The 13556-nt window shown below is 31.7% G+C and overlaps 2 protein-coding genes across 2 annotated transcripts; both read left to right on the forward strand.

Annotated features, from left to right (window-relative positions):
• The first annotated feature begins 3184 nt into the window (after positions 1–3184).
• LOC131859579 (protein LURP-one-related 12-like) lies at positions 3185–4735 on the forward strand. The gene is made up of 3 exons (XM_059213504.1): positions 3185–3262; positions 4091–4312; positions 4403–4735. The coding sequence occupies exons 1-3, from the start codon at positions 3221–3223 to the stop codon at positions 4553–4555; spliced, it is 417 nt and encodes a 138-aa protein (XP_059069487.1). The 5' UTR covers positions 3185–3220; the 3' UTR covers positions 4556–4735.
• A 7420-nt stretch (positions 4736–12155) lies between these two features.
• LOC131859158 (protein LURP-one-related 12-like) lies at positions 12156–12543 on the forward strand. The gene is made up of 2 exons (XM_059212720.1): positions 12156–12332; positions 12418–12543. Exons 1-2 carry the CDS (start codon positions 12156–12158, stop codon positions 12541–12543), a joined length of 303 nt encoding a protein of 100 aa, XP_059068703.1.
• The last annotated feature ends 1013 nt before the right edge of the window (positions 12544–13556 follow it).

Consider the following 13556-nt stretch of genomic DNA (forward strand, 5'->3'; position numbering starts at 1 on the left):
TCTTGATCAAATGTCCAATATAGGTAAATTTCCAATCATTCTCATAGGAACATGTCCTTATGCCAACTTATCTATTGCCTCTATTGATATGTTGAATACACTCACTTATGTGCATATATTTGTGTATGAGAACTTTGTTATGCTGAAAATAATGTTGGTGGATTGCTCATAGACAAAAGTTTGATGACCTTGAATACACACATGTTCATAATGATTATGTATGCATAATTTTCCACTTGATTCTTGCCAATTAAATTATAAAACATGATTTCCACGTGTGCACCTTGATTTTTCTCAATAATGCTTGATAATTCAATCTTATAATGCTCTTGATAGTGTAGGGGGAGGGATCCATTACCATTCACTGGACTTTGCTAATTAAAAGTCCATTAAAAAATTATGCAATGGGCTAATAGTGAAAAAGGGTTAGTAATTAAACTATTTTTTCGTAGTGCATGATTATTGGGGCATTTGTGCATAAAAATTGGATCAATTGTGTAAATTTTTTGGTTGTCAAAGTGAATGGTTAACTAGGCAATAGGGAATATGTATGGGATGCCAACTTTCTATCTCTTACGCACATAACGAATCCTACAACATTTGTCGTAATTATCTAGAAGCCAAAACAATAGCTATAAGTACTTAAGTTATACAACAAAAAAATGTCAAAATCTAATGTATTATTTAGAAACTTAAGTTGTGCAAAATTTCGTACCCTTCCCTTACTTAATGTCAATACATTAAAAAAAATCTAAAGTTGGCATTATATTATTTAAAGAAAATAATCAATATCTAAATTAGTAGGTCAACTCTATCACCTCTCTCTTCTACGCATTCAAAAGAAAAATGTAGCCCTTCTTTATAGAATATGGACCACACTGGGCGATCAACCCGGCCGCATTCAAAATTAAAACTGCATTTTCTCAGGTCTTCAATGCACGCCCAAAGACGTTATACTAATATTTTATCCTCCCTCTATGGGCATAATATTCTCTACATAAATAAATTGTGCCAGTTGTAGGCTATGACGTTGAACCATATGTGTACGAAGAAATATAAGCATGAAAAATATCAAAATCTTATAATGATTGCCAAATTAAATTTTTCTCAATCATGCATGCATAATTTTTTATCATCCATGAGCAAAAATTTAAAGAAGTATCTTCATATCCATGAAATTAAAATATTATACTTATTCTAATGATATGTTCATTGTGAATAGTATGAACCAATCTTTCAATAGATAATGAATTGTTAAAAGTATGCATGGGAGTATCAAAGGGTGTAGAGGAAGAGAATCATGAGTTGTATAAAACATATCTTTAATATCATAAATGAAACATCAGGAACAATCAAAAGAGGTGAAGCATCACCCTTGGGATGTCATATCTAAATATATCAATATAATAAAAGGATATGCTTAGAGCTAAATCACTAATAGACAAAGTTTTCACCATCTTGGATCATATGGGAAAATACAATGAGTTTACTAAGAATAGATGAGAATAGATTTACAAGATTCATAGCTAAAATGGTTTGATATTCACAAAATATAACAATGAAAGAATAAATGATATATTTAGAATTTCATAATTTTTTTACCTTAAAATGATAAGTATGGAAGTTATAGGCTCGCCAAAATGTAAAGAAATATATTACTCATCTTACAACATGAAAATGTAGTTTACTGCAGAAGTTGAGAACTTAAAGTGTGGGAGAAAAGTTTTTGAATAATTGTGACAAATCAAAATACACGATCAAACTCAAATGTCTAAGACTAAGCAAGTATTTATTTCTTAATAGATATTTGAGGGACTAAATATTTGAATGCAAGAAACTAGGTATTTGCTCCTATTATTTATCTAATACTTAAACAAAACCTATACAAAGCTTTTGCATAGGACTAGATGTCTAGGCACAATGCATTCTTACTAGGACTAGGCATTTTATCTTGATCAAATCTCTAATCTAGGTAGATGTTCAATCCATCTCATAGGAACATGTCCTCATGTGAGCTTATCTATTGCCTTTATTTGCGAATGAGAACTTTGTTGTGCTGAAAATAATGTCGGGGGATTGCTCATAGGCAAAAGTTTGATGGCCTTAAATATGCACAACATATAATGATTATGTATACAAAAGTTTGATTCTTGCTGCTTAAATAATAAAGTGTGCTTTCCATGTGTGCACCTTGATTGTTCTCTATGATGATTGATTCTTCAATCTAACAATGACCTAGGAGATGTCTATAAATGCACATCCTTAGTTATTCAATTTGAGGTATTTGGTGTGCAAGTCAAAGAAATAACGATCAGATTTTTTTGGAAATGCCAAACTTGAGAATGGAAATATTAAATTTCAAAAATGACAAACTACAATATATCATATGATTAAGAAGTAAAATTCCATAAATTGTTCGTAGTGAATATCAAAGAAATACAAAATGATAGTTAACTAATATAAATTAATAATAAGATTAATAAGAATGTCAAATAAATTGAATTGAACATTACAATTCTACATTTAAAATTGAAGTATAAAAGCAAAACATGTGTCTAAATCATTAGGTCAACTTATGTCTTGGACGTAGTTTTCATATGAATTGATCCTGTTTTGGATGTGAAATTCAAAGGGTACTTTTCATCGCCTGTGTCTTATACGCATTCGAAAGAAAAATGCAGCCTTCTTTATAGATTATGGACCACAGTGGGAGATCATCCCTGCCGTATTCACAATTAAAATTGCATTTTCTAAGGATTTCAACGCATGCCCATATGCGTTGTACTAATATTTTATCCTCCCTCTCTATGGGTATGATTTTCTCTACATAAATTAATCCACAAAAATGATAAATAAGTCCAAATTGCCTAAAATGTAAAAACTCAAAGTTATGTCTCAGATGTATTTATAAAGGGAGGAGTAGGAGCTAGTTTTAATAATCTATAGTGCAGACATTTCTCAGTGTTGGTAGCTTTTCTGTTTGCGAGTCTCTGATAGTAAGCAGGACAATCAAAAAATGACTCAAGTTCATGCTGACTCTCCCTTGTCTCCCCATGTTTGTATTGATCATAAATTTTGTTCAAACTTGTCTACTGTATTTACAGTTTGGAAGAAATCTCTCTTACTGAATGGCAAAGGATTCACTGTGTTTGATTCATTGGGAAATCTGGTTTTCAGAGTGGATAATTATGCATCCAACGCCAAAAATGAAGTACTACTTATGGATGGTGTAGGTCAGCTTCTTCTCACATTGAGGCACAAGGTATCCTCTTACTTTCATTCATTTGTTTTTCAGGATATTATTTTTAGAGTTAATTTTATATGTTTTCTAATCGATATATTTTAGATAACATTCAATGATCCATCGTCAAGTAGAGTATGTATAAACATTTGGGATCACACTCAGTGATCCATTCTAGTAAGAGGATAGTGAACTTACATTTTAGATCACAGTCATCCATCATCAGGGAGAGGATAGTGAACTTACATTGATGATGGAAGAGTGTGCTCCAAAATGTAAGTTCACTATCCTCTTCCTAATGATGGATAACTGAATTTGATTCCAAACATCTATACATCCTCTTCTTGATGATGGATCATTGAATGTGATCTGAAACATTGATTAGGAAACATACACAGTCAACACTAGAAATTACAGTATGTCAAAAAAAAGATGTATAGAAGTTGCAAATCACACTCAGTGATCCATCATTAGGAAGAGGATAGTGAACTTATATTTCAAATCACACTCATCCCTCGTCAATAAGAAGATAGTGAACCTCTTCCTGAAGATTTATCTTTGAGTATGATTCATGGATTATTAAATATGTACTGTTGATTATGAAATAAATTTATCTTTTTTATCACATTCAATGATCCATCATTATAAGGAGGATAGTGAATTTTCATTTTGAATCACAATCAATGATCTGTCTTGAAAAGACGATAGTGAACCTCTTCTTGATGGCGGATTACTTAATATGAGTCAAAACATTCATACAGAATTGATTCCAGAAACAATATAATTATGAAGATGATTTTTAGCAGCTCATGTCATCTATAATCTCTGATACGGAGATTTGATTAACAGAAATGGAGTGTTGGGAAAAGATGGGAAGCATTTAAAGGAGATCCCATGGAGTCTGAGAAGCCCACATTTAGCCTTATAAAGTCGCTGGGATTCTCAAACAAGATTACTGCCAATATATTTGCGAATGGAAGTAGAAAAACTAAGCTTGGCGATTACAAGATCAAAGGGTTGCGCAGAGCATCCTGCACAATATTCAATGACTCAGGAGAGATCATTGCACAGGTATTTTGAGGACACAATCTTTCTTCAACTTATTAGAATGGAATGGCTTTGGAGTTTGAGAAAGTAATGGAAAGTGTTTGCAAAGTGCAGGTTAAACGAAAGGAGGCCAAATCAGATCTAATGCTGGGGAACGATATTCTGAATCTGGTTGTGGAAGCGGGAGTAGATCAAGCCTTTGTAATGGGGCTGCTTATTATCTTTAATCAGATTAGTCGATTAATAAGAATTTACAGGAGAGAATGATCAATGGTGGCAAGCAAGCTGGCTTCTTATGGCCTGCCTAATCTGTCAAGGGGAAACATTCAATGCAATATGTAATTTTATGTATTGGTTATTTTGTATAAAGTTGCAATTCCTTATCAAAGGATAGTTAGTGCTCCATTTTGTGCATTGGGTGGAGAGTAGAAAACCAGTGGCCAACCATTTTACTCTGTGTAGGCTTTAGAGATTTACCTTTTATTAAAATATTATGTGTATTATTAACTATTTATTTTTATTTTTTGGCATGTAAATGATTATCAAATTTAAGAAAAAAAGTTAAGAGTTTGTGTTAATTTATTCACACTATTACGTTTCACCCTTTCCTATAACTGTAAAATGTCTCTTGGAATTGATTAGTTTATTCATTTCACTTGCTTATCTACATCAACAGTTCAATATATGTCAATGAATTATCCATATTATTAGTACCATGATAACATAAATGGTAATTAGAAGTTTCACCCAAATATATAAATACCCTCATTACAAAATTCCAATGCTCTATATTGGAGCTACAAGAAATTTGTATTGTGTGAATTCTTCGTATCTACTTTTTGCAATTGCAATTAACACTATTATAACTTTTGTCCACTAATAAAATATTGTCCTCTCGTGGTTTTCAAATTTAAGGTAAGCGTCTAAAAGAACATGGCACTTCTATTTATTGTTGTCACATGAATTCCTTCTTAGTATATTTAGCATTCCTTACTCGAATGTATCATAGTATACCCAATTAAGAATATTTCATATATAGTGGGGTCAGAGCATAAAAATATGTTCGTCTTAGGCCACAAAAATTACATGGATTGAATTATGTACCCAAGCACAAGGGTTCACTCAAACCCACATATCATCACTGGCATCACATAGTAGATGTATGTTTGCACAAAGGTATGTTGTCATATGGAAATTCCTAGTCACCTATATAAGGCTAATGTTGCCCATTTATGATATTGCTCACTTTTGTGTTCATAAATATGATCTTGATGAGCACATTCAAGGAAAGATTTTTATATACTTGAATACATACTTATTATATAATATGATGTCTATTATAATATAAAGTAAAATATATATTATATAATATATATTGATAATATATTGGGGAATCTATAGGACACCCACCTAAGAAAAGATTTATAAAGGAAGTATTACATAATAATTCAAACCAACAATATAATTAATAAAAGATATTCAAAGGAGCACTTAAAAACTAGGATAGAAAACAACAAACCAACAAAATAAATAAAGAAAAACTATCAAAATGTTTATATACAAGATAATAAGCGTCATTATTATAATCATACAATCTATCAAATTTTGATGACATGCTAGCTTCTCAACCCTTCCCTTTCACCACTTGTATACTAAAAAAAGAAGGCAGACATTGGGTAATATCACAATCTAGATAAAATCCAAACTTAGAAAGGAAACCCCTTGAATTATGTCCCAATACTCAGAGGCATGAACCACAAATTTTTATCTTGAAATCAAATAGCATAAGAGAGATAGAGACCTTCAACTAATTGATAGAGTGAATCACCATTAAGTTCATTTGAACTAGCTACAAATATTTCCCAAGTAACAAATAAGATAACCAGTAGGAATAAGCTTACAACTATGAAAATTAAGCACATGAGGAATAATTTAATAATAAATCCCAAGAAGATAGTGAATCATAAATAAGATTACAACATGACAAGCCCCAACCATAACTCATATATTTTTCTTTAGATATACCTAGAGATTTAAACCTATCCTTACCCTTAGATTTAATATCTTCAAGCTTCTTCTTGTATTCCACCTCCTTAAAATTGCCTCTACCAATTGGGGCATCAAAAGAAGTATCATCCATGAACTTCTTTTTAATTTCCTTACTTAACAAAAGACCTATGATATTTTCAAATATTAGTGACACAACATCTATCAATAGACATTATTAAGTTTTCCCATGGATCACATAGAGAACAAAGTAATACATTGCACTTATTCCCTTCATCTATATTGACTCCTATTGATACAACTTGTCTAAGTATCATATTAAATTTATTCGAGTGTTCAATTACTAAGTCTTCCACTTTCATCTTCAAATAATTTATAACTTTTTCTTCAATTACAGCATATTAACTAGACTCTTAGATTAATATAACATTATAGCTATTTTCTTCCATGATGAATTTGCAGTATGTTCCTTAGAAACATTCGTTAAAAAGAATCTCACATAGTTAAATAGTACTTCTAGCTTTCTTATCCAATTTTATCCAATCTTTATCAACCATATCTAAGAGTTTGATCAAAGAAGATGCTACAAACCGTGTACCTTTTTCCACTTAAAGATCTTCTATATTCAACTTCCATAGTTTGAAGTTTCAATTATTGAAACTTTTAATCATAGACTGGGATTTTCAATCCAAATATCTAATACTATTTTTCTTCTTAAAACATCCTTTAATACCCCCTTTGTGATTATTTGTGTATTCTCCTTTGCAGTTATTTGTGTGTGTTGTAAGAAGTCAACTGTTGTAGGGTTTACTATTAGTGTAGGTTTTTATTTTCCTAATTGGATATTTACTTTTCCTTAGTGCTTGGTTTTTCTTAAACTTTTATTAAGCTTGCTTAGGTTAATAAAGCATGTTTAACTAGAATATGATACCGAGATGTCTCATTCCTTAAAGGGTGGAACATATTCTTTTTTTAGACTACTTGATGGTCACAACATATTGGTTGGATTTACAAGGTCTCCATTCTCTCCTTAGTTCTATATAAAATCACTACCTAGCTTCTATTTGACATTCTTTTTCATAAATTGTGATGCTCTTGCATAAGTTGCAATTCATGTACTTTGATTCATGCAGTCATTCTTTTGTAGCTTTGCTTTGAGATCCTAATGTAATCTTGTCATCTTGACATTTACACATCTCTTGGAATCACGGGTCTATAATTACTTTTATTTTATTTTATTTATTCATAGTTTCATAGCTTATATCTCTCAAAGAAAGATCTTGGTTGTTCATCTATTTCAGATTTTGAACATTTACCAATACACACACAAGGGTTTTAAATCCCAATAATGTATTAGCTTCTTAAGCAACTACCATTCTTTGATACCTAATAATGATGAATTACACCCATGCTACTACATACGACCAATAGATTGATATTAAAGAAACTTATTATTATGTGCACCAAAATTTATCAATAGCATTTGAAAAACCTATCTAATAACATTCACAAAATTAAATTAAATAATATTCATACAAAATATTACACAAGACTTAAGTATTTACTTGTGAATCCCTTATAGGAGAGTGTTGGGAAGAGACACTGCATGCATGTTGAGATATTATCATTGATGGCAACTCATATCAGATTTGGCATCTGCGGTTCATGATTCATTCATACCGGAAGATCGATTGAGGTCCCATGAGAACAGGTTAGCCGGTAGTGTACAACATCTTCTTGGATTCATTTGTATTATATATTTTATGTTGCGGATCTTGGAGAAGCATTTTGGTCATGTGATATGCATTATTCTAGGTTTATGACCTCCGATGTTAAGTATTGAGTAAGTTGGAAGATCCAATAGACAATTTTCAAGTAGAACAATGTTCATTAGTAGTAACATGTGAAGATTTTGTGAGTGGATCATGCAAAGTGATTTTGGTGGTTGTTTGCATGTTCAAGATAGTTAAGCCGACATATGGGAAGCATATGGACATTTTGTCTTGCTCCACCTAATTGTTTTTGGATTGATTTGAGCCAACTTGGGTAACACGTTTCATCTTGTGTGTTATGCGGTTTTTGGGCGACATGGAATTGATCTAATTTTATGTTACGAATATATAAGACTGGCCGATTTGATCATTTGGTAGGTCGATGGTGATATGTGAAGTGTGTATGAGCGATTGTGTGCAGCTGCACGTGTGCAGTTGGAAGATTGGTGTTCCTATATAATGTAGAGAATTATAACAGAGCATAGTAGCATAGCAGAGTGTGATCATGTGTTTTGTGCTTAACCGAAACGTTACTCAGGAATTTGTTGATGCTATTAAATAGTTCAAACTCTCTTGTATCTCTTATAATTATTTTGTAAGGCAGTGAGTCTTTCGGGTTGTAGCCCTTATTGTAAACTTTGAGCAATGAGCTCTAAGCAATGTGCCTAAATGCATGTGCATTCCCCTTATGTAATATTGTTATACTTCTAACAAAGTATATTAATATTGTGGGTTTGAATCCCACCGTGAGTTTTTCCCTTAACCGGGTTTCCACGTAAAAATCTTGGTGTTATGGTGTTGTTGATATTAACTTTGTGATTCTGCACTTTATTTTTCTTCATTTGCATTAAGTGGTTAAAAAATCAGGTTATTAAAGTTAAAATTATTGAACACCAATTCACCCCCCCTCTCAATATTTTCTTGATTCCAACAATTAGTATCAGAGCCTAGTTCTTCGGAAGGAGCCTAACAATTTGAGCACCCACGCTTGGTAGAGGTAATTTCTAATTCATATTCAATTGACTAAATTTGAATTGGGCATTGGGATTTTGTGCCTAGATATAGATGCCTAAACTATCTACTAGTTTCTAGAATATAATTTTTGGTTTTTCTCATGGCTAGCACTGAATTGAGAGGTAGTATATATATATATTTAAAAGTTTTGTAGGTACCATTATGTTACCAAAATTTCTCCAACAATATATTATTTTTTTTTATCTTTGAGATCTTGATAATACAACTAATTCTAATTTGGAGGCTACTTTTTTTTCTAAAATTATTTTCATTGGGCAATAATTTGACAATATGTTTTTGTGAGTTGTATGTCAATTGCATGTACTTCCATGTCAATGCTTGTGTTCTTTTATTATCTAGAATTGTTAGATATGTCTCCCTATATTATCTCCTCATATATTAGTGTAGGAAGCATTTACAACATCAAAACCTCCTTTCGATTTTTTTCAATCCTTGTTAATTTTAAACTATCTCTATTACTAGATGACACCTCTATATTCTCACATGCTAATTTTTTTAATTTCAAACACCTCGTTTTGATATTTAACTTCATGATAGACCTTGGGTTTCTACCCCGAAAAACATAACATTGTTTGATTTAGAAATTCATAATTTTTTCACCTTTAGGCATGGAAGTTATGGTTTCACCAAAATGTAAAGAAATATATTGTTTATCTTAAAACTTGAGAATGCGGGCTAGTGTACAAAGTTGAAGGCTAAAAATGTGGAAGCTTTTTTTGTAATGATAAATAGAAAAAACAAATATATAGCACATCTAAAAGATCTAAGACTTACCAAATATTTGTTCCTTTCTACATATATTTGAGAAACTAGATATTTTGTTGCAAGGGATTGGGTATCTAGTCCCTACAAGATATTTAGTACCAAGAAAACCAACAGATAGCTTGTGCATAGGACTATAAATTTGGTCATGGTTCATTCTTCTTAGGACTAGGTTTTCAATCTTGGCCAAATATCTAATCTACGTAGATATCTAGTTCTACTCATACAACCATGCATTTCACATGTGGTATTATCTATTGCCTCTACTAATATGTGGGATACACTCACTTATGCTCATATATTTGTGAATGAGAATTTTGTTGTGCTGAAAATAATGTTTGGAGATTATAGGAAAAAGTTTGATGACTGTGAATACACATAGGCATACAATGGTTTGATATGCATAATTTTATATTCAATGCTTGCTAATTGAATAACATAATTTTCTTTGCATGTGTGATTCTTGATTTCCCTCAATAATGGTTGATACTTCAATCTAAAATGACCTAGGAAATGCATATGAATACAAGTTCTTGATCACTCAATTCAAAATATTTGATGTGTAGATCAAAAGAATAACAATCATATTTTAAAAATATCAAATTTTAAAATAAAGTTTTAAATTAAAAAAAAAACAGAATACAATGTATCATATAATTGAAAAGAAAAATACTATAAATGAAGATGATGACTTGACTTGAATACTAAGATTAATAAGAATATCAAATAGATTGAATTGAACATTATAATTACACACTTACACGATGTTTAAATAAGTAACCTATGGGCTGGAGATACTTTTTATGTAAATTGATCACCTGTCTCATACGTTTTCAAAATAAAAAATCACCATTCTTTATAGAGTTTGGACTATGGCGGACGATCAACGGTCAACATTCTTCAAAATTAAAGTTGCACTTTCTGAGTTGATCACTTGAACAGTTCAATGTATATGCACACATTTATTTTGCAGTTGTATCTTCAAAGCAAGCCCAAATGCGTTGTACTTACCAACAGGAAGTAAAATTGTATAGAACTTTCTTGTCCTCCTTCTATGGGTATAATTCTATATGGGTATAATTGTAAAGAAGAACTGTCTTATCCTATATGGGTCTCATTCTCTGTACGTAAATTAATTGTGCCAGAAGTTGGCTGTGACGTTGACCCACTTTAGACAAGGTATGACAGCCATATGTGAGCTTCAAGTTGCAGTAGCGTTTTCTGTTCCCAATGCTTAATCCACAAGAAGTAAAATTGTATAGAACTTTCTTGTCCTCCTTCTATGGGTATAATTCTATACGGGTATAATTGTAAAGAAGTACTCTCTTAACTCTCTTATCCTATATGGTTCTAATTCACTGTACGTAAATTAATTGTCCCAGAAGTTTGCTTTGACGTTGACCCATATGTGAGCTTCAAGTTGCAGTAGCGTTTTCAGATCCCAATACTTAATCCACAACACTGAATCTATCCACATTCATGTAGGTTCCATGATTTTAGTGATGATCAATAAGCCCAAATTACCAAAAAAAAATGAAAAACCCAAAATGCTGTCTCAGAGATATTTATAGAGGGAGGAGTAGGCTTTAGTTTTAACAAATTTATTGTACAGACAGTTCTCATTGTTGATAATTTTTCTTGATGTTTATGTAGTATTCAAAAGATTGTAAGATTATTTTTATAGTCAATCATTGATGTTTTAATTGATGTTTAAAATCTCATTCAATGGGTTGAACTTAAGTAACATATTTTAAGCTTTGATTTGTATATGTATGTGGCTCATCTAAATCATACTGATAGGTAGACCCTTTAAGAAAAGAAAATGTGATTTAAGTGAACCATCTAAATAAGTCAAAGCTTAGAATGTACTGTTTAAACCAAAATCACTTAGTAATTTATTAAGAGGATGCACAGATGTTTTTGATCATACTCAAATCTATCATCAAGAAGAGGATGGTGAATTTACATTTAAGAACAGACTCAGTGATCCATTATTAGAAAGAGGATGTAAAAATATTTTAGATCATACTCAGTGATCTATCATATGAATTTACATTTTGAATCACTTTCAGTGGTCCATCATCAGAAAGAAGATAGTGAACCTCTTCCTAATGATGAATTACTGCATGTCATCTGAAATGTCAATTAAAAATCATACACAACTGCAATATTTTGATTATTGATTTCTTTGTCAATACGATCAACATCATCTTCTATAATCTCTGATATCAAGATTTGATTCACAGAAATGGAGTGTTGGTAAAAGATGGGAAGCATACAGAGGAGATCCCATGGAGTCTGAGAAGCCCGAATTTAGCCTTATAAAGTCGCTGGGATTCTCAAACAAAATTACTGCCAATGTACTTACAAATGGAAGTAGAAAAACAAAGGTTTGCGATTACCAGATCGAAGGGTCGTGCAAGTCATCCTGCACAATATTCAGTGCTTCAGGAGAGATCATTGCACAGGTATTTTCACGACACAATCTTTCTTCAATTTATTAGAATGGCTTTGGAGTGTGAGAAAGTGATAGAAAGTGTTTGCAAAGTGCAGGTTAAACGAAAGGAAGCCAAATCAGATGTAATGCTGGGGAATGATATTCTGAATCTGGTTGTGGAAGCGGGAGTAGATCAAGCCTTTGTAATGGGGTTGCTTATTATCTTTAATCAGATAAGTTGATTAATTAGAATTTTGAGGATAGAATGATCAATGGTGAGAAGCAAGCTGGCTTCTTATGGCGCTAGGTATTCTGTCAGAGAGGAAGAACTTACGCAATATGTGCATTGTAATTGTATATATATTCAATATTTTTTGTTAAGTTACAATTAATTATCAAAGCCCCACTTGGGCGCACCATTTTGTGCATTGGGTGGGGAGTAGCAACACGTGGCCAACTTTTTTAGTCAGTCTTCACTTTAGTTAGGAAAGTTGAACTTTCTATGTCGATTCACTTTTTATTAAATTAATTATTAGTTTATAAAATTAAAATATAATATTTGGAAAAGAAATAAGGCTAATATGAATCGGTAATTTCTTTTTTTCAAAGAATTAAACTAATATATTGTTAATAACAACAATAGTTATAGTGTATTTTCAAGCTTAAAACTTCACCTAAGATCGACACTCTAAACACTAGAAGAATTATAGTAACATGATGACATAAAAAATATGACATATATGATCTACATCCCATGCCCTTAATAGACAGGGCGAGAAGACTTAGGAAACCACCAATGGTTTCTCACAGACCATCAACAAAAATGTAACAACTGCCATTAGTTGCTACTAATTTTTTCTTTTCTTTATTTCATAAGTACCAAATTAATCGACCAAGCTTCTTGTTCTAACTTAGAAGTGTAGACTTCATAATTTCTTCATTCACCATAGACGAGACAACTCTACACCACCACCTATGCTTGTGCTCAAAGGTGGTAAGATCTTGAGATCAAAATCTCCATTAGACCTAGATCTACGTATCAAGGGTTCATTCTAGATGACCCTGCTTGCATATTCCTTCGAGGGATAGTTTGCCCTTGAAGTTTAGAGGAATTTCACCCTCTCCTCTTTTATGAGTTCTTTGATCTCTCTTTGATCTAGATCTATTTATTAAAATTAGCACAACAATAATAAAGAAATTTCTAATTATCTTCAAATAATATACATACACACACAATTACATAGGGGGTCATATC

Source organism: Cryptomeria japonica, chromosome 10 (assembly GCF_030272615.1).
Source record: "Cryptomeria japonica chromosome 10, Sugi_1.0, whole genome shotgun sequence".
In the NCBI taxonomy this organism is placed as follows: Eukaryota; Viridiplantae; Streptophyta; class Pinopsida; order Cupressales; family Cupressaceae; genus Cryptomeria; species Cryptomeria japonica.